The sequence below is a fragment of the Chenopodium quinoa genome, unplaced genomic scaffold, assembly GCF_001683475.1.
Source record: "Chenopodium quinoa cultivar QQ74 unplaced genomic scaffold, ASM168347v1, whole genome shotgun sequence".
In the NCBI taxonomy this organism is placed as follows: Eukaryota; Viridiplantae; Streptophyta; class Magnoliopsida; order Caryophyllales; family Amaranthaceae; genus Chenopodium; species Chenopodium quinoa.
Window position 1 is genome coordinate 934,434 of NW_018742903.1, and position 21,778 is coordinate 956,211.

Sequence of the window (21,778 nt, forward strand, 5' to 3'; positions counted from 1 at the left end):
TTGTAATCTAATTAATCTAATTACAGACCAAAAATTAATTCAACAAGCATACCAAACATCATTTATCAAAACGACCATAAACTATTATATAATTGAACATCTACCAAAATAATATTGACCACTCATTAAAAGAATTTTCCACTCTAAGTAACTATAAATAAAAAATGAACATTAATACGTGAATGAACCATGTACTACTATATAAATGAACATTTATGTTAATCATTTATTAACATGTCAATGACCTTCTACTAATATATAAATGAACATTTATCAAATTGAAAATGAACATTTATAAAACAGAACTTTCCACTACGAACTAAATTTACATTTCTATATCAATGCGAAACTGATCAAAATTTCCAGGAAATTGCGACAATTAAACTCTGTTTTTAATTTTTTGTGTCCAACAATTTCTTATCTAATAATAAATTTTATTATAATACTTATGTTGATACATCAAGTACTCATAAGTCAGCAACAAAAAAGAGATACAATTATACAAATTATTAGAAGTTAGAACCACAAATTCATCTATAAAAATGGAAATTTCGTTAAATATATTCTATATTTTAAGCTCTCATCATACACTTGCAACAAAGAGATATTCAACTGCACAAATGCTTAGAACAACAACAGATTTAATTTTGATTTTTTTTTTCGAATAACTAGTAAAAGTTAGGGTTCATATTTATTTTTCATTCCAAAAAATGAACAAAAAAACTTACAATTTCGAGTTTCGGAGCTATTTTGGTGATTTTTCCAGTAATTGTGTAACGCCCTCAACTTCTCGTAACCTTAATTGACATTACTAAACCATACATAACTCGTCATACGCAGCAGAAACAATCATAGATAAATCTCATAACCTCTTGTGAGTTATTAGCCCACAAATAAACATACTCCTAAATAATAAACATTCCCTTAAAATAATAATACAACTTCAAGAAATAAAAATAATAATCCGTCTCTCGATAAATCATAATCTATAATACATAAACTCTTGGCTCTGATTCTATAATTCCTCAATAATACAAATTCCATAAATCACTTTACCTTTGACTAACTTAGCTCTGTCATCATCATTTCTGTAAATATCCATAAATAGAAAACAGAGAAAACATAGGAAAAATTCCAAAAATGAGTGGAAAACTCAGTAACATTACTCTAGCCCGCAAAACAGTTTTTCTTTCAAAATCATTTAAGCACATATCATATATACATAATTGCTTAGAAATAATTTAGTATCATTATCTTTAAACTTGTGTCGGCAAGGATCATTCCCTTTACTTAGGACCATCGGTAAGTACAGGTTTTTGACATAATATAACTTTCATTTGTGTGGGGTTACAGTTCCCCATTTCATTAACATACTTTCCTCCACCTATGACTTACTCATTTACCTAGTTCAATTCATTTTCCAATGCCGACAAAAGTAGCATCGTATCATATTAAATCATTTCCGAACAACTTTATACCTCATACAAATTCATAGTACATTGGCACATTTCATAATCATTCATTCATAACACTTAAATAAATAAAATCATCAGATTCGTTAAACATTTAACAGGTCTCCTACTATCGGGGGGAGCTAGTGCTCCTTACAGGGGGGAAGCCAGTGCTCCTTACATGTCAGGAGGAGCCATTGCTCCAATCAGGAATGGGCCAGTGCCCTCAGGAGAGAGCCATTGCACAGTCATAACAGATCATGTTTACATTTCTTATAAGTTAAAAGAGAAGCAAGAACAACAATCATTCATAGTATCTTGTAAAATGGTAAGACATTTTACAATCAATCATACATTTTATTATATCATAGAACTCATCAATACAATATCTTTATGAGTTCTCATAAAATCCTTTAATAGAATTCATGTATTTATAACCTTTTGATTAACATGCTAGTCGCTGGATAGTATGACATTGCGGAACGTCTTCCGCGATGGGCAGGTGCCCATAACATAGAGCAGGTGCTTGACATAATTGGGCCGTGCCCCATGGGTACATGCATTGCATGATCAAAACATAACATATACTGCCACACAAACTAGGTCTTTCACTTTTATTTATTATGTTGTGTAGCTTTTACATAATTTATTCATAGATTAATAATATACTTTCATGAGATCCAAAGATTAATAAACATCGTATATTCACAAAATCATTCATATAAAATCATATGATTGAAACACACACACATATATATACATATCGTCGAAATGAGACAATCATACATTCATAAATGCATTTTGAAGGGGACTACCTATATTAGCAATAGCATTAGTCCATAAATATGATTTCATATCAGATTATGTTTACGTTTATTTAAAAGGGATCGTATATCATGTCTTTTGCACATAACATGCTTTTAAATCATAAAATGTCAAACATATTATACGAACATACATATGATACAATAACATGACATTAAAATTACATACGTGCACTCATAATTACCAGACATAATTGTCACTCATACGAGACTAAATACAGTTGCTAGACATAAATATTACCTCATTGGATCATCCATAATCAAATCATCTCACTCATTCTCCAATAATCATCATTCGAACTCTTAGCCTCCGTCATTAGATCGACCTTCATTGCTACGACTCATTCGATCATATACCCAATTATAATAAATACTCATTAGTAACTTCTCAATTCAAAACCTTTGATAAAAACAAATATAAACTTACTTTTAGTAAACAAAACAAGTATTACCTCATTTAGAGTAAAACAAGCACTACTTTAAAAATAGGTACTACTACTAATCATATTTAGTAGACTAAAAGGATTAAAACTATAATCACTTTAATAATTTAAGTGTGAAGACAACAATAAAACTCATTTTAGAGAATTTATAATAAGGAATACAGTAACATCATTTCTTATGCAAATTGATTTTTATACAAAATTAACAAGTACTGCATTAAAAGTAAAGCAAGCCCAAACTAAGAAAATAGATACGACTATTACTATTCATTGTTAAGAAAACAAATATTTCTATTTCTAAACAAAAGAAATACCCTACGTAGCTTTTGGGTATAAAGAAATCATACACAACTTATTCATTAACTAAAATGAAAATAATTACTTTTCAAAACAAGGAAGTTACAATATATTAGAGGAAAACAAGGGAAGTAATCTTACTTTGGGTATTCGCGAAAGCAAGTTTCAAGAGTTTGGTCTTATGCGGTTTCGGCAAGAACAAAAACCACGAAAGACGGTAGAGGTGTTTTCTGTAGTGGTGGTACGGTGGTGGTGTTTCTTTAGCGGTCGAACTTTATGGTTGTACTTACTAACTTACTTGCTGAGTTGCTGCTAGAACTTGAAAGAAGAAGAAAGATTGTCATGTGGATTGATAAACATAAACTTGTTAGAAGATGTGAAGATTAGTGAAACAATTGAGCAACAAATGGGAAAGAAGCAAATTCTGACTTTGCTCATTTTTCTCAATTCTTAACCGTGAAGGAAGAAGAAATTAAGAGGTGGGCTTTGTCCTCTTGTGTGAGAAGTGCAATTTTGTCATTTTGTGTGAGCAAGGGCATTTTGGTAATTTCACTCTTTCGGGTAAAAATACAGATTTTGATATAAATCTTTAAACATGTAACAGAACATAAAAATATTACTTGACCCAAAGTAAATTTTTAAAATAAATTACTTTTCTTCATAAATTTAGCTTCCGAGAATAATATAATCTTAAAATAAATTTAAGATTAAAACTTTCGTACTTGTTAAAATAGAGATTAAAATTTAATTAAGCTTACAATATAGATTAGAGTATTAAATCATGTTTTAAAATCTTGGGTATTACAAATTGAGTAATTTCATCTTTTAGATCCGACATTGTATATAATTAATGTACATAAAATTGATTTTTTGGCTTAGTTTTCAGATTTTGAAACTTTAGATGAGAGAGAAAATGGAGAGAGTTTGAAGAAAGATGAAAGCAAAGGATAGTTTTGTAATTTTTTTTTATTTAATTTTTATTTATTTTTTTATGTATATGCGGGGGTAGTAGTTACTGTCAAGGGTGTCCGTTTGGTTTTCGGTTTGGATTTAGGCTAAATCCAATCCAATCCGAAATAGCATTCGGTTTTCAATTTTTCAATCCGATCCGATTCGAATTACTCTCTCAATCTAAGCCAATCTGATCCGAATTAAAATTCAGTTATTTGGATCCAATCCGAAAATCTGAATTAAAATACGTTTAGCGTCTAATACTATAATTTTTTTTTTAAAAAAATCAATTATAAAAATAACATTTGTCCAAGCCTTAATATTAATACAAGTCTTAAAAATAGTTATGATTGTTCAACATCAAGTCAATATTGATTAATACTAAGCTAGAACAGATACAAGGAAGCACCATCAAAACAATTAACACCATGCACCAAATATGAGCAGCAAACTACTAAGGCATCACCATGCATCACCAAATATTATAGTAGCATTCAACAGCAACGACTTAATTAAATCATTAAGGCAGCAGATTCATAAATATTTAATTTTACAATTTGGTTTTCGGTTTGATTTGGATCCAAGTAGGGCCAATACGATCCAATCCGAAAATCCGAATTTTCAAAAAATCTCAATCTGATCCAATCCGATTTAAAATTCGAATCCGATCCGAATTGATAATTCGGTTTTGATTGGATTGGATTTCGGTTTTAATCCAAATTATGATGGACACCCCTAGTTACTGTGCAAATTAATAGTGGGGGTAGTGGGATTAAACGGTACCATTTAAGAGGGGGTATAATGTAGGCATAAATAATTACTCCTTGTTTTTAACCAAGCCCAATTAATTTATTTTCAACCAGCAACTTAATCCGAGCCCATTCAAAATATTTTAGAAATAAATTCAATTCGAATTAAAATCAGCTATTCCGATCTATAAAACAAATAAAAATTCCTCAAAGATAATGACCTAATTCAATTCTTCTAGAAATTCCAAGTTTTCACGCCACACACAGTTTGCCGACTTGCGACAAACAGGCGAGAATTAGTTGTACGTGTCTCTATTCTTTTCATTGCTTATCCTATAAATCCTGCGTTCACCACATAGATTCGGAAATACCCCAAAATCGCACGTGACGGGCAAAATTTTGTTGCATCATGCAACAGTTTTGCATGTCACTACAATATTTGTCGTGTCGCGATAATTTCCAAACTTTTCTACCATTTGCCACACCTTGGCCTATTAATATCAAGGCCTTTTCTAGGTCCGCCGTTCCGGGCACCGATTTTCATTCACGTACGAGCTATATATAAAGCCTTAGGAGTTCTTAAGTAATCACGATTCCTCCCTCGAGCAGTTCGAAGAGCCTTTACAACACTCGAAGTTCCATCTTTAGACCACGGCGTGAATGTGTAATAATTTATGAGGGTTTAAATCTTTTTTTTTTTTATTTGGGAAAAAGAGGGTTTAAATCCTTAATTCAATTTGATTTGATTAATTTATTTTGATTTTTAATATAATGAAATTTACTAACATTCTATTCATGATATATGTAGGTGTAAGGTTACGCAATCAAAATAAGTACGTAGTTTAATAATGGTTTTATTAGTTTGATTATTATACATGTTACAATGCTTAATATCATGTTTAGGGTCGTCTAATTATTAATATCGTGTTTAGGCATTATATATATTAATCTTGTTAGTATTATGCCTAGGATTTTATTAATAGTTGTTAGTATCATATTTAGGACGACCTGATGTCTAGATTTGGCTAAGTTGATTCCAATATTTTTATGCGTATATGTTTAATTTTTTTGTTCATCACTTGCATGTTTAATCAAGACTTGTAATTAAAAATCAAGATTAATAAGATAATTTGAACGACCAGTTAAGAATCCTATTAATCTTGTTGCTTAAATAAAGTGATCACGATTTAGTAATTCATGTGCATTAAATATTTAACTAATTTATCATAATCTAGTTTTGGAACAAATTGAATCTTTGTTGTATTTTTTTGGATTTCAAATATACATGTCGTTATAAGAATTGAGTAGAGGCCAATACGGGCGAAATTGTCTTCTTGATCGATGCAATTTCATACCATCATCCCCGACTCCTCCTATCGTGTTTCGTGATCGGATGAAGTTAGCAATCTCATGGATTGTGAATGGAGTGTAACCTTCATGGATCAAGTCCATGACGACTCCCTACTAATTTATCTCTTGTCCCTATCGTTATAATGTCAAATTCATTCACCACTTCCATCCTATGATTTTTTTTTTTTTTTTTTTGGGTGAAGACTTCCATCCTATGATTAGTCACGCATATTTACGTATGCTAAGATTGACGCCTACAAGAAGCCACAGGAGATTAAAGTTCGTGAGCAAGCTTCCTTGGTCGCCCGACTAGGTAAAGTTGCTCAGTTAGATTATGCAAGGTCAACAAAGTAGCACAAAGGAGTATTACTTTCATACCCCCTCCCCCCCCCAATCGCCCGACCGAGCGGGATTTCCTAGTGTGAGCAAGCTGAGGCATTGATATGCACTGCAAAATGGATATAACCCACGTCCTTTTCCCACCCAACCATGCGGAGTTGTTTGGACTGACCGGGCGAACAAGGTTTTTTTAGCTCATTCGTCTTCACAAAAGGAGCAAGTTCCAAATTTCTTCTTGCACCCAATCGTGCAAATTTTTGCGGAGTCAATTTTCTACTTTTTGATTTCTTTAAGCCTTGGGCTATAAGTACTTCTTGTAAAGCCTTATTATTAAACTAACGAAATCTTTTTCGCTTAATACTCTCATATTATATTACTTAGAATCCTAATTTTGTGGAGAGCTAAACAACGTCTTCACTTAACTTACTAATGCTCGCATTTAGTAATTAAAGGACTCTTGTGCCCCTCCATCTTACACACGTTCCCTTGCCATATATAATAACGCTTAATGCAAGTTAATTACAAGTTCAAGACTGTCAAAATAAGCTAGACAAAAAAAAATGAAAAAAATATACAAGGCACTAGTTCAAAGGCCAAACCAGTGCCCTAAAGTGATATAAAAGGCACCGGCCGGTTTGGCCTTTGAACCGTTGCCTTTAACACATGGTAACAACATCAAGTACAACTACACCGGTTCAAAATCGGTCCTTTGTGTCATTTTGAACCAGTGCCTTTGTGTCATTTTCTACTAGTGATATTTGAGCGAAATTAAACTACTCACGGAGTATAAAACAAAATTGAAATATTTACAAGCAATGAACCAATATTAAATTTAATAACCATTATACATTAAATGTTAAAAATTAATTAAACAATTAAGCAAAATTCAAAATAAACAATAAAAATTAACATAAAAAGGGGAAAAAAAAAACAAGAAAAGAAAAGTAGTACTAGTGGCACGGCATGATTTTCTCAGTGCTCCCTAGTGGAGTCGAGATAATCAAGTGGCTTCACTAGGTGGTCACTGCTTGATTTTCTTGGTGCTTCCTGGTGGAGCCTAGATTTCAAGCGGCACCAATTATGTCAAGTCAAATCAAGCTAGGTAGTTAAGGGAAAACAAATATGTGAGATCCATGGATGACATAAAACGTAGAAAGTTACCCGAACATTTTGTGTGTTTTGAGCTACTTGTAACTTGTAACAAATACTTTTAGAAATAATTATTCGCATAAATGACCTATAAAAAATTAGTTTTGTGCCAATAAAAAGAAAGGAAAAAAAGGAGGGGGGGGGGAGGATTTAACAAGGGGTTGTTAAATATTGCCCTTGAATATCTAGCTAACACCAGCAAATTAACATAAAATTACGTACTTATCCTTATAATAACGATTATTTAAATAATTAACTTTACTTCATTTTCACACTTTTACCGTACACAAAAATTTTAACCGTTCTCTCCAGTGGTCAACGGCCACCAACGATCATCGGACCAACCACCGTGATATTCAAAATCAAACAAATTTTTTAAATTTTGCAAAATCAAATTTATTGGATCTTATGGACGACGACGAAATACCGGAAACACAACTTATGCTGCTCGCCGAAGGCTCGTCGGACCGCATGGACTCGATGTGTGCTGATAATTTTTTTTAAATTCGAAACCCAGGCAAATGCCTAGGATTTTCAAAAACCCTAGGCTAAAACGCCTAGTTTTTTTGAACATGCTAGGAAGTTTTGAAAAAAATAGGCGTTTGCCAAGGTTTTGATTTTTTTTTTATTGTTTTGGATTTCACGCATACTTTAATTGTTATGGATTTCACGCATTCGAAATTATTGTTGTTATTAGAATTATATTATAATATTAGAATATTGTTATTAGAATTATTATAGGGTTAAAAAGTTTTGGGTATTGTTGAAGATAATTAAATTGTTTATAATTAGTTGTGTTGTTAGAATTTTTAACATTATTAGTTAGGTGTTGTTGTTGTTGTTGTTGTTGTTGTTGTTGTTGTTGTTGTTGTTGTTGTTGTTGTTATTATTATTATTATTATTATTATTATTATCATTATCATTATTATTATTATAAGCTGTGTTTGTTGGTTCTAAACTTTTATTAATATTTATATAGGAGTCTGAGTCCGAGGATGGTGATGGTGTGGACTATAGGGGACATTTTTTGATAGACACTGTGTTTTCGAGTTTTAAGGATGCTGTTTTATGGGCACAAAATGTTTGTCGCCTGCTCGGATATATGTTAGTGAAGACTTCTTACAAGACCGATCGGAGTGGTCGGCCGTATCGATATGTGAGTTGTGATCGTGGAAAAAAGAGCATAATAAGAGACATGATGAACACGATACGCAAAGACACAAAAAGCAAGGAAAACAATTGTCCCTTCAAAGTCAAGGTTGAGTATGTCAGAGTAGTAAGTGGCTGGAAGCTCAGTTGCTTGAACGACACTCACAATCATTCATTGGTTGTGTATCCCGAGGGAGATCGACAAATCAGCGGCCTTAGTCCTACTTCTAAGCAGGTAATGCGTGACATGACTCAGGCAAAGGTGCCGCCTCGGCATATCATGAGAACTCTTGTAGAAAAGTTTCCCGGAGACCATCCAAACATTAGGCATGTCTACAACTGCAGAAGTAACATCATAATGGAGCGATTCAAGGGAAGAGAGGTGGTTCACCAGGTGCTTCATTTGGCCAAACAGAGCAAATACCTCACTTGGGTTATGACTGATACCAACAATGTGTTGCAACATGCTTTCATGGCACACCCGATCATGACAAATTTGCTATGCACATACCCGTACGTGATAGGTATGGATTCCACTTACAAGACGAACCGATATGGCATTCCAATCTTTGAGATTGTTGGGGTTACACCGACTAATCAGCACTTTCTTGTTGGATACGCATTCATGAGGTCGGAGTCTGAAGAAAGTTATCGGTGGGTGCTTCAGTGCTTGAGGTTGTTGATCGGTCATCATAGAGAGCCGTCGGTACTACTGACAGATAGGGAGCTTGGCCTTTGTGTAGCGTTGAAGAGCGTGTTTCCAAACACAAGACACATGCTGTGTGTGGCACATATTAACAAAGATGTTGAGGCGAAGGTTACTTCCATGTTTGAAAAAAAGAAGTAGATTAGTGCTAAGTTCAAAAATGGGAGGTGGAGGCATGTGATTAATGCTACATCTAAAGAGGCGTATAAAAGAGAACTTGTAGAGCTGAAAACCAAGTGAGGTCGATGGCCGAAAGTGATTGACTATGTTGTGGACACTAGGCTCATACACAAGGAGAAGTTTGTGATGTTTTGGACGAACCATGTGCTGCACCTCGGCAATGTTAACAATTGTAGGGTTGAGAGCCAGCATTCGGCACTGAAATGTTGGATTGATAGTTCAACAGGTTCTTTAGACACAATTTAGGCTCAGGTGCACTGCTCGATTGAGAACCAGATCATAGCCATTCGTAATGGGTTGGAGGCATGTAGAACAACTCATGGTCACAAGTACAAGCAGAAGCCTTTGCATCAGCTGAACGGAAAGGTATCCCACCATTGTCTGTCTATTCTTCTCGGTGAGACGAACAGGATGCGAGGGTTGAGTACGGATGTCCATCGATGTTGTGGGTGTACTCTACGTACTACCCACGGGTTACCTTGTGCGTGCCAAATATATGACTCGAGGGAAGGGGTTATATACGAAGAACATTCATCCATATTGGAGGACCCTTGTCATTGGAGCGGGTGTCGACATTCCTGATATAGTTGATGAAAATGATAAGGATCGAGCTCATTTCCACACCCTTGTTGATCAAGTTATTGCGAGCGACCCTGTGATGCTTAGGCATGTGTCTCGAGTGATTGAGGGTGAGATGGATCCTAGCTACGATGACCTTCAGGAGCCTCGAGTTAACCCCCGAGTAAGGGGACGACCTCCCGAGAGAAGGAACAGGCGAGATCCTTTGTTTTTCGAGCATGTTCAACGTAATGGGCGAGATAATCGATCTAGAAGTAGACCACCTCCATCTGATACAGGTGATTATCGATATAATTAAATAATGTTTTTATACATCGTATATTTTAATTTATTTTGTGTAATAACTTAATTATATGTCATATTATGTTTTTTTTTGTAGGTACCGGGTTCCACATACGACAATGCAGACGCAATTCCCAACATCATTTAGCCTTACATCGTAGGTGTTAAGGACGTAATTGGAGATGGGAACTGCGGATTTCGTTGCTTAGCAGATTTATGTTACAGAGATCAGGAGGAGTGCCGATTGGTTCGACATCAAATCGCAAATAAGGTTGGTTCTCAACCTTGGCTATACAGCATGATTTACTACGACCTATGGGGTAACAGGTTGGTTCAGGACTGCAAAGGAAGGTAGACCGGATAAGATAGAATGGTGATGCGTGTTGACAAGAGCACTGGATGGTAGCATATGAGGTTTTTTTTGCTATTGCCATAATATGGAATGTGGTAGTGATTTGTTATGGAGTAGGACATAGACCATCGTGCTACTATCCATCTACCACTATTTTACCGTTGAATAATCGTGGACGCTAAGACAGGCCTAGTGCAGAGTTCATGATTGGAACTGTTGGTGGATCACATTTCATTCGTTTGCATATGGATCGTGACCACCCCACTTCCTCCAATTTCACCATTGTGGTTTAACGCTCGTCAGGTAAGTGTAGACGGATGGGAGGAAAGGTATGAGAGAAGGCCTAAATTGTGGCATACATTAGTTGTTATCTCTTGAGTACCATTGAGTATTGTTAAGGTTTTTTATTAAATTTTATATAACTTTATTAATAAACATGATTAATTTTTTTTTTTAATTTTTGTAAGCAATTCTTTTTAAAATCTACTAAGGAAGTACTACGTAATTAGAAAATAAAAAAACTAATACATAAATGTCAACTTGATAGTTCCCAACAAATGTGTAAAACATAAATGTCCACTAACAACATCCAAAAATAGTCTAATAAAACAACAAAGTCAAAGCTAAAATACATATTATTACAATTAATCTCTAAGTCCATTTATTGCATCCCAAACAGCAATCACCTGCCCCAACATTGCTCTGGTATCCCTAGATAGCGTAGGGTACTCACTAAGTGATCGTTGTGCCGTAACCATGAATCGCCCTACCCACTGCATAAACCATTATAACTGTGTATTAATAGTAATAATAGGAAAAAAATAATTAAATAAAAAAACTAACAAAAAACTTACGTAATCAACGTTGGTCCTCTGAGGAAGACCATGATCATCCTCAACATTAGGAGTGGTGATAGGATGGCTAACTCTCCTAAACCATGTTGGGTAGTTAGGTGCACAAGTATGTCCGCCACGTGGAATTCTAGTATATCCACCAAGTAGAGCAGCATCGTGGACAAATCTATCCCACATGAGAGTGGTCATCTGAGCTAAAAAACTGACCCTATAAGACTTCACACTAAGTGGTCTTTGAGCATCATCAGGCCTAATCATGTCACCGGGAATCTCTTGTATAAACCCCAATTGTCGAACAACTCGATCGAGCATATATGGATCTATGATGCCCCGATAGCGAATACATCCCGTAAACATAGTCCTAGGCACCTGTTGTGCAGGAAAAGCTCCGTACGGCAACCAGCATACCTACAAATTAGTACAAGTGTAAATCAACTGTAAATAAAAGCGATATAAAACAAATAGTAATTAAGTATTTATTTATACCTCATGGTCACCCAGCTGGTCAAGTCGAGTACGAAAGGACACGAGATGCTGTTGATGCTTCCGCGTCATACCAACATCCCATAACCCTGCATGAGCATGAGGGAAGTCTCGTGTCAAAATACCTTGGTGAGGCAAAAAACATGGAAAGTACTCGTATATCCAAGCCTGTAGAAGAGCCAAACAACCCGCGATAGAATCACATCCATTTCGGGTGGCATGCCCGAGCTGACGATACAAGTACGCTAGTTTGGCTGAACCCCAAGAGTATCTTGTCAACCTCTCCAGGTTATCCTCCATACACAACTCACTAAGAATAGAAGGGTGAGCACGGGTACTGCTCTTGTCAGTAAAGAGCGTGTTACCCAAAAGGACCCACATGTAACCAATGACCTGAACCGCCTCCAGCTACTCCTCGTTACGACACCTAGCAATAATCTAGTCAGTGTGGACGCCACCGTTCATGTAGATGGCGTTCTGAGTCTTGACCTGTAGCTCCTCCGTAGTCAACTATAACAACCCAACTACCAATGTCCAATATTGGTCACTTGGGAGATCACCAACAACCATATCCCCATCAACCCGAATACCAAGTATGTGGTGTACGTCGTGCAACATAATGGTCATCTCACCAAAAGGTAGGTGGAACGTGTTCGTGTCTGGCTACCATCTCTCAACAAAAGCAGAAATCAACGGAAAATCAAGGTGGTCGTGCGTAATGCTCGGCGGGTGCGACAACCCAGTCTGCCGTATCTGCGTAGTAGTGGCAGCCGTAAATCGCTCTAGCCATTCACTCAACTCTCTACACACACCAACTTTAGTCTGACACCGCAAAAATCGTCGATCTTCCCCATCCCAAATATATCGAGCAACATGAGCCCCGAAACTAGGAATAATGCTCCGATCCACGGGCCCACCATCCATCGGCCCCTGAACAAGCCAAGACGTTGCAGATCGAGGTGGTCATGAACTCGTAAATCTCCCATCATGACCTCTCGTCACGACAGTCGGCTGCTCCTAAGCATCAGCCTCACCCTCATCTTCATCGTCCTCAGGTCCATCATCCTCGTACCTCGAACCCGAACCCGAACCCGAATCAGGAGTCCTCAATAAAGCATTAGGCCAACCACCGGCTCCCTCTCGCTTATCCAAATGAGTACCAGAATCATCCACTACCCTGTCGCGCTCCGGTACCGAACTACCGTCCCGTATACTAATCCCCCTTTCTCTCCTAATCAACGCGTTAATACCGCGTGATCTAGCATGTCGTGGACCAAAACCCTCGTCTACCTTCTAAATTTAGAATAAATTTTAATATTAATAATAAAAACAAAATAGGTGATGCAAATAATTGAAAACAAAAGATATAAAACTAACATTAATAATAAAAACTAATGAGATATAATAAAAACTAATGAGATATAATAATAACATGTGCTTTTTAATCTAATGAGTTTAAAATGGCATTGATATAAAACTAACAAGCTACGACCCATTCTTGACTAACTTTTATACTTAAATAATCCTACATTGTATTGCCACAACATACAGTAATCACAGCATTTGCAAGAATGCAAACCATAATTCTAAACAAAACTTTGCACCCAAATTCACAAAAACAGTTAGATCAAAACAAACCTAATATGCTTAAATTTGTTTCTTTCCAAACAAATATAAAACAATAATAAACTCTAAATAATAACTACAAGAATAATTATAACAATAATAATAAACAACAACAACAGTAAAAATCATTTAAAAAAAACAATTTTTTTTTAAGAAAAACGAATTAAAAAAAAAATTCAAAACCCAGGAACGTCTAGTTCGTTCGAACAACCGCACGATTGTTCGAACTTTCTAGGCGTTTCATCCCAATCACCCAGATGTTTCGTACAACCATACGGCTGTTCGAACGAACTAGGCTTTTGAGCCTAGGATGTTCGAAAAAACAGAATGTTTGAACTCGATTTCAGGAAAAAAAAAAAACAAACCTTGTCTCCAACGACCGCCTTCTTCTTGTCCTTCCTCGTTATATCCGCGGCTGTGTAGATCGAGAAACTCGAGGTTAAAGGAGGTGGTGGTGGTGGTAGTGGTGGGTGGTAAAAGGAGGTGGTGGTGGTGGTTTAGAGAGAGAAGAGGGAGTGAGGGTGGGTAAATTATGTTTGAAGGGGTTAAATCATGTATGAGGGGGTAATTATTTTTTTTTTTTAATATAAAGGTAAATTGTAAAATATATTTTATTTTGCCGGGATTAGTTAGATATTCGAGGGCGACGTTTAGATTTCCGAAAAGTCGAAAAACCTCGTTGAAAAACAAACCTCAACTCGTCTCATCCTCCTCTCCCCGACAAGCATCGGCAAGCGCCAGCCACCCTCTGTTAAACTCTTTCTCCTCCAATTGTAACTCCTATACAATGAGATTCAAAAAGCAAAAGCGTCACAGAAAAACCGTCAGATTCTACACTGCTTGCTTTGGTTTTCGAGAACCATTCAAAGTTCTATGCCACGGTACCTTTGTTCATCACCTTGTTTCTAATCATCTTTCTCCTGAAACTACCGTCTCTAACACTCTTGCCGCTTCTGTTCAGCTCTTCACTACCAAGTAAATTCTACTTCAATATTGTTAGTATTATTCTGTTTTTCAGTGTTTTTATTAACTTCTTGCATTAATTTTGATGGGTATGTTTTTGTTTTTTTATATTAAATGTGTTATTGAAGAGTTGAAGTCTCTTGGAAAATCACATGTTGAATCATATCGTGTTGCTCGGAGAGATTACAAGCTTGCTAGGTTTGCTTTTCATTTTTCCTTTTTTTTTAGCAGTTTTTGATTTATTTAGGTTGGAATTTGTTTTAATGTTTGCATAACTTTGCTATTTTGATGGGTTTTGCATATGAAGTATGAATTAATGTTCCATTTTGTGAAATGGGTTGTGTTACTTTGTAATGTGGCTTCCTAGAATGTTGAAATCATGTATGGAGTATGTAATTTGTAGTGTAGTTATAATGTAAGGATATGTAATTCAACTAGAATACTTCTTGTTTGTTTTCCGGGCATTTCTTGGGTTTCTACCGAGGTGTTTCCTTTATCTGCTGCTAACATCGCGTGTGTACAAAACGATAGGAAATTTTGAATTTTACCACAAAAGAAAATCACGAAATTGTTTTATACCATCAAAACTTTTCAAAATTTAAAGTTTTATTTTACCAACAAAAAAAATTCTAAAAATTGTTTTTCACCACATGCCGTAAAAAAAATAATCATAAAATCTAACGGAATTTTAAAAAAAATTTCGATTATTGTGCCAAAGACTTGTTGTTTAATGGTTTTGAGGTCATTTTGGCCCTTTATTCCGATTTGAGGTCAGAATTGGCAAAAAATTATTGTAAATGCATCATTTTGCCGACTAAAAAAACTTTGATTTGCGTGAAACACGCAAAACGAGGCATTTACGATAATTTTTTTGTTAATTCTGATCTCAAATCGGATCCAAAGAACTAAAATGACCCCAAAACATCTAAAGAGCATGTTTTTGACACGAAAATCGAATTTTTTTTTAAACCGTTAGATTTAACGGTTTTCTTGATGGCAGGTGGTGAAAAACAAATTTTAAATTTTTTTTGGTGGTACTCCCTCCATCTCGTATTAAATGCAATACTAGGGTGTTTACAAAGTTTAAGAAAATTTATAGGGTGGGGCTCAAAAGAGGATTTTTTTATAATACAAAGTATTGTTGGTAAGAGTAAGAAATAATAAAGAAGTAGAATAAGTAGGGTTGGTAGGAAAGAGAAATTATAAAATATTTGTGAAAAGTGGGGTTAGTGGAAGAGAGAAATTATAAAATAATGGAGGGTCCTTGCCAAAGATAGTAGTGTTGCAATTACTATAAAATGGGCAAAAATGAAAAGTGTTGCATTTAATATGAAACGGAAAGAGTAAAATATAACTCTAAAAAGTTTTGATGGTAAAAAATAATTTCGTGATTTTTTTGTTGGTAAAAGTAAAAAAAATCCAAAACGATATGCAAAAATAAAAAAAAAAATAATAAAAAAAAATTTGGGGAGTTTTGGAAGGAAGGTGATAGTGGAGCTGCATCCGTTGAAATCTTCTATTTCTAAGTGATTTGATTGTCTCGAACATCTTGTTCTGTGATTTCCTTCTTTGATGTCTCATGCACCGGCTATTTTAATTGCTCAGTATTTTTTTTTTTCTTTGAAAGGCCTTTTGATCTACGTTATTCAAATATATCAAGGCTTCATGCTTGGCTTCGTTGCTTACGTGAATTCACTCTAATTTAGAAACCCTTTTTTAGTTCTTTTTTGCACCTCGTTTTGTCATTACCTTGATTGAAAACTGGAAATCTGAACTTGTTTTGAACTTATCTAAACAATTATCGAAATACTAAAGGGTGAGGCGAAGAGGTTTAGTTGTTTGCACTAGCTGTTTTGACTAGCTGTAATTAATTATTTGTGTAAGTGTTTGTTAAATAGCTGTTAGTTATATGTTGTTTTAATGTATCAATGACCAAAAAGCTAAAAGCTCTTCATATGAGGAGCATTTGAGGAGCTTTTTGAAAAAGGGTTTTTTGGATCCAAAAAGCTATTTTAAACAGTCCTTTACCAAATACCTCAAATAGCTTTTTGAAATGGTCATACAGCTCTTTTTTATCCAAAAAGCTCCTAATTAAACACCCCCATAAACTGATCAAGCCTCCTATATTCAGTTTAGACTGATTTTTCTCGTAAAATGTTTTATGATATAACATTGCTCTTAGTAGCAGTGTGTCTAACTAGGCAGTGAGAGCATCCATTTTTAGGGGGCCTTCGTTTCACAAAATGGTTTGGGTTTGGAATCAGAAATGAGATCAGAGTGGTATGGATCGAAATCTGATACGCAATACTATGTGTTTGTCTTTGTTCAGGAATGAACAATTTTCTTTTTATTTAATACCTGAAGGTATATACCCCACCTCTTCCCCCCTTGTGTTTCTAAACTCTATACCTTGTGTGTTTAAGGTATGTGTTTGGAAATTGATATTTTGTTAAACAAAAACAAGGTAAAGGTTTTCCCTATTTTAAATTCATACCTTATACCTATATTACTTGAACCAAACACTCTCATTTTAGACTGATTTTACTTGTAAGTTGCTTCATGATTTATTGTTGCTCTTAGTAGCAGTTTCTGTCTGACTTAGGCAGTTAGAGATACATTGTAAACTGAGAGCATCCATATTCTTTGTATACCGACTTTTCTTGTAAGATGTTTCATGATACATTATTGCAGTTTCTGTCTGACTAGGCAGTCAGAGATACATTGATATATTTTGAAAAGGCTCTTTGATGGATTGGGTACGGCTAAATATGTTTAGTGTCATCTGTGTGTGTCACTGTGTGCTTGAAGAGGCTTATGCTTGGTATATTTAAAGATTTTGCTGGGGTCTTTTGGCTGTTAAAAATTTGAATGATTGCATGGACTTTTTTTTATGATACTACCATAAAGAATTTTGTTTGCAGATTTACTTTGATCAAAACAATGACTTTCCTTGATATATTTTAACACCTGACTTTTAGGCAGATGTGAGCATGGTGAACAGGAAAGTGCCTTAAATTGCATAGTAGAAGTTATTGGAGAAAATAATCCTGAACACTTCTTTGTCGCTACACAAGACATTGAGTTACGAAATAAATGCCGAAAGGTAACTTTGGTTATTGCATTTGTATCTATTATTTTTAATCCTTCTATAGTGGTACTTGAGAATTCAATATTTATTCAAACGAAATTTATTGTTACGAACTGCTCAATGCTGAATGTTAGAACATAGCCTTAGTCCTTAACCAGTACAATAATTATTCAAATCTTTATAATGCTGGATAGGTTCAGAGGAAAGTGTAAGCTTACCTTTTCCCATCTTCCCTTTTTCTTTTGTGACTGTTATCCAAACACAATCTTAAGTTTATGAAGATGTTCCTGACTGGAGCCATATCACTAATTCATTGTTCTAAATTCTTCACAGGTACCTGGACTCCCAGTGATGTTTGGTTTGCGAAATGCTATATTTCTTGAGCAACTTTCATCATATCAGCGTGAATTTGTGAAGGCTGCTGAAGAAGAAAGGCTACATATGACCGATTCAGAATATAAGTTGTTACAAAAGAGAATAAAGGGCATATTAAATACCAAGGAATTAAAGGACCCGGCAGAGGAAGGAACTGACGATGAGGATTTACTGGGTCAGCCTGTAGTAAGTCGAGTGCCTAGTAAGACAGATGCAATTCATGCAAGAGACAAGGCTCAATTTAAGAAGAAAAGAGCAAAGGTTATAGTCCGTTATACCTGATGAAAACACATACGTGTATTTTTTTTTGATTAATCTCACTGCATGTGTTCGTGTGCATGTGTGTGTGCGTGGGTGAGTGTGTGTGCGTGTGTGCGTGTGCGTGTGTGTGTGTGTGCGCGCCACTCTCCCTGTCCTCTTCCTAGTCTCTCTCGTAGTCGAACATGTTGGTAAAAGGAGCCATTTCTCATTAGCTTTGATCGTATATGAAGACTAGATCTACTTTAGGAACATTGACACTTAAAGTATAATTGATGTATGAAAAGGTTTGTAGACAGTTTTTAATGTAGTTCCGAAGCTTTGAGTAGTATATCTGCACAACTGGAACCTGTTTCCAAAATCAAATAGAAGATTAGTCTATTAGTCCTATGGTATAGGTTACCAAAGATTTATCCTTCCTAATTATATACTGGAACTATGGAACTTAGGAACCTAATGGCAGCTATGTTACTTTGACAGTTACGTCAACTGTTAAGTACAGTGGTATATGGAATCATGTTTTTTGTAATTCACATGATACATATTGGTGTTGGGCATGTTAGATATACTTGTATTAAAACTGTTATCAAAGCATTACACTTGTCGATGCTATACCATGTCTCATTTATGGAAACTATTGAGTCATTTTGTAGCCTTTCCGAAGGTTGAGAGTTTAATTGCTCTGATTCATACTTTGTTCCTAGATATTGGCTGTTGGCACAATATGGCATGATGCAGGACATTCCTGGGATACACATCTTAGATAAATATGACTTGTATTATCAGGATGGAGATTGATAGAGTAGAGAGAGGAAGGAGAGAGGGAAACTTACTAACACTTACCTTCAGCATGGCCTTCTACCCGTATTTAGTGGTTATGAAGGTGCTGCAGTGAAATTATTTCAGATCTAGGGTTTGTATAACAAGAGCTCTTTCTCTGTCAGTCGAGAACATAATCTGAATGTACCTGTATCCATCACTGATGTTTGGACTAATGAGTAATGGAATATACCTAATATCTGTTTTCTTTTTCCCCTCATGATTAAGGCTATTCTAAAGTTTCTAAGCACTTGATAATGATGTATTTCTTCCTGTTTCATCATTTGTATTTTTATCATTTTGTTTTATGTGGTCATCTAACTCATAAGCTTCCATTGTTCCGCCCAACCTTGCAGGGTCCAAACCCGCTGTCGTGTAAAAACAAGAAAACTATTAGCAGTTCGGGTCCTAGTGCTGGGAATGTAAGCCTTTCAAGCTATCTTTTATCTATTACATTGTGAAATTTCGAACATCTTAGTGCAGCAATGCAGTTCAGATTCTGCATTTGCTATCTATAAATTACTAATGAATGCTATGAAATTCTGGTAATGGTATAGTTATGGAGATGGTTATGTTATTTTCTCTTTTACCTGGTTTTAGGGGTGTGCAAGGGATCAGCCCAAGCCTAGTATCCGTTTCACTTATGCAAGAAGGCCCAAGAATACTAACAATTGATGACAGGAAAGTTGTTAAGAAATCAGTTTTGGGGAGAGGGTAAAGTAGTAATTCATGAATAAGTTAGTTACTGAGTTTGTTATTTTTGATTCCTTTTGCTAGCTGCTTCTAGAGTTTGTTAGCTTGCTTCATTTTTGGGTATTAATAGGAGTTTGGGGTCAAGGGGAAGGCATGAAGAAAAGAATATTGTTAAGCATTTGCTTAGTGGGAGAGCTCCTTTCCTCTCTAAAGAAAGGTGTATTGAGTGATTGCCCTGATCAATTCAATACGAACTATCCTCAACCTTACTCGAATTGCTACCATTACAAATTTCCTTGCCTGAGTTCATGCTAATTCCTAGCAGGGTGTGGATTGTGAACGAGGGGAGAAGGGTCAAGAGAAGACTTTGGATGGGTTGGGAGTTGTCGAGTTCTTTTGAAGTTTTAATTAAAGTTTTGCATTTTGTCAAACATTTATAAAGCTATTGATTTAAGCTGAGTTAAGTCTTACAGAAGAAAAGCTGCTGACGGTTTTGCTTGCACTGTTATTCGAACAGAAACAGTTAGCAAGTGCTTTAAGGATCTTGTTTATGTTTATGTTTCATAGTCCTATATTTCAAGATCTAGCATCACCTATCTTCCCAATGGGGTGCCATTGATAATCTGAAGTTAAGTCATTTTAGGTACAAGTCTGGCAATTGTGGCAAATATGTGTAAGTATGACCTTTCTGGGTAGTGGCTAGATTTTAAGGTAAAAAAAGAGTGACAGACTAGTTACCGAACTCGTAAGCAGTCTTCTAGGATTACTGGGGTTGACCTGCGGTTCTCCTTCCCCAACTTTCTTTCATTATTCATTTGTTTATACCATATTTCTTAGACTCCTTGCTACCTTAAAATAGGCATTAGATGCTGAACCTAATGAAGAAATCTCAGGGTTTTTATTTTTTGTCCACAATTTTGTTCTATGCTCTTTGCATCAATTAGCATGTGGAAGCAGACTTCGTTTATTATGGTTTAGCTTCTTTTTAAAGCAGTAGGATGTGTTAGTCGTTTAATCAGGCTCATGTTCTAGAGAGCATTAAACACCACTGCACAATAAATTGTCTAGCATGCCTGCCAATGAGGTTTTTTAGCTTAATGATATAGACTGAGGTCTTAGGTTCAAATTCCTCCATTGGCCTTTGTGCTACTCATGGACCAAACTAATCTGCTAGCATGGCTATTGAAGCTATTATCTCTCACTGATACATGAATGTTGGATACAGGCTGACAAGACTGATAGTGATACAAAGAGAAGCAGGCCTCGAAAGAGGAAGAGATCTCGCAAGGCCAATACATCCTCAGATACCGTATAACTATTGTTCGTTGTAAGAGTTTCTTCTAGGTCGGTCTAGGGATTAGAGGTTTTGATGTATAGTTAATTTTATATAGGGGGTGGAAGATGGCTCTTAACTTTGTCAGATACTTGGTGGCTAATGTGCGCGCATAGTTAGCCATCTTCGAGAATTCTTTTCAGTTTGGTTTTATGACACAACTTAACTATTTTAAGAATTCAGTAAAAGAGTCACTAATACTAATAATGACAAATAAATAGATAAACATTTTTAACTGTATAATTGTTCAAATACGGTTCATAAGAATTATATCAAACTTTTTAAAAGGTAGGGAAGAAAAGGCAAAAAAAAAGTGTAAAAGCTACGCCACACGTGGTAAAAAATAAGAAAAATAAAAAGGAAAAAATATGACACATGTGATTCGCATGCATAAATGAGGATGTATATGTAATAGATATGTTTAGGGATATAGGTGACATAACACTATCATAAGTGTTGTGGTAAAAAAATAAGAAAAATAAAAA

At 35.4% G+C, this 21,778-nt stretch overlaps 3 protein-coding genes and 1 long non-coding RNA gene across 4 annotated transcripts; 2 read left to right on the forward strand and 2 right to left on the reverse strand.

Annotated features, from left to right (window-relative positions):
• Nucleotides 1–668: 668 nt before the first annotated feature.
• Nucleotides 669–3,454, reverse strand: LOC110727193. Its single transcript, XR_002512502.1, has 2 exons — nucleotides 3,157–3,454; nucleotides 669–2,609 (listed from the first exon to the last, which is right to left on the reverse strand). It is a non-coding gene; the product is annotated as an uncharacterized LOC110727193 (long non-coding RNA).
• Nucleotides 3,455–7,537: 4,083 nt separating this feature from the next.
• LOC110727254 (protein FAR1-RELATED SEQUENCE 5-like) lies at nucleotides 7,538–9,549 on the forward strand. Its single transcript, XM_021906820.1, has 2 exons — nucleotides 7,538–7,594; nucleotides 8,533–9,549. The coding sequence occupies exons 1-2, from the start codon at nucleotides 7,538–7,540 to the stop codon at nucleotides 9,547–9,549; spliced, it is 1,074 nt and encodes a 357-aa protein (XP_021762512.1).
• A 1,896-nt stretch (nucleotides 9,550–11,445) lies between these two features.
• LOC110727255 (protein MAINTENANCE OF MERISTEMS-like) lies at nucleotides 11,446–12,519 on the reverse strand. The gene is made up of 3 exons (XM_021906822.1): nucleotides 12,142–12,519; nucleotides 11,656–12,063; nucleotides 11,446–11,574 (listed from the first exon to the last, which is right to left on the reverse strand). The coding sequence occupies exons 1-3, from the start codon at nucleotides 12,517–12,519 to the stop codon at nucleotides 11,446–11,448; spliced, it is 915 nt and encodes a 304-aa protein (XP_021762514.1).
• A 1,658-nt stretch (nucleotides 12,520–14,177) lies between these two features.
• Nucleotides 14,178–21,275, forward strand: LOC110727256 (rRNA-processing protein UTP23 homolog). Its single transcript, XM_021906823.1, has 6 exons — nucleotides 14,178–14,736; nucleotides 14,839–14,925; nucleotides 17,710–17,830; nucleotides 18,149–18,451; nucleotides 19,624–19,689; nucleotides 21,186–21,275. Exons 1-6 carry the CDS (start codon nucleotides 14,552–14,554, stop codon nucleotides 21,273–21,275), a joined length of 852 nt encoding a protein of 283 aa, XP_021762515.1. The 5' UTR covers nucleotides 14,178–14,551.
• The last annotated feature ends 503 nt before the right edge of the window (nucleotides 21,276–21,778 follow it).

Excerpts from the sequence above, each read along its gene's own strand:
- LOC110727254 (XM_021906820.1), top strand. The coding sequence starts at position 7,538 with ATGGATGACATAAAACGTAGAAAGTTACCCGAACATTTTGTGTGTTTT. Across the intron at positions 7,595-8,532 it reads TTGTGTGTTTTGAGCTACTT|GAGTCTGAGTCCGAGGATGG; the intron begins GTAACTTGTAAC and ends ATATTTATATAG.
- LOC110727255 (XM_021906822.1), bottom strand. The coding sequence starts at position 12,519 with ATGTGGGTCCTTTTGGGTAACACGCTCTTTACTGACAAGAGCAGTACC. Across the intron at positions 12,064-12,141 it reads ACCAGCTGGGTGACCATGAG|GTATGCTGGTTGCCGTACGG; the intron begins GTATAAATAAAT and ends ACTAATTTGTAG. Across the intron at positions 11,575-11,655 it reads AGAGGACCAACGTTGATTAC|TGGGTAGGGCGATTCATGGT; the intron begins GTAAGTTTTTTG and ends TGGTTTATGCAG.
- LOC110727256 (XM_021906823.1), top strand. The coding sequence starts at position 14,552 with ATGAGATTCAAAAAGCAAAAGCGTCACAGAAAAACCGTCAGATTCTAC. Across the intron at positions 14,737-14,838 it reads TCTGTTCAGCTCTTCACTAC|TAAATGTGTTATTGAAGAGT; the intron begins CAAGTAAATTCT and ends GTTTTTTTATAT. Across the intron at positions 18,452-19,623 it reads TTAAGAAGAAAAGAGCAAAG|GGTCCAAACCCGCTGTCGTG; the intron begins GTTATAGTCCGT and ends CCAACCTTGCAG.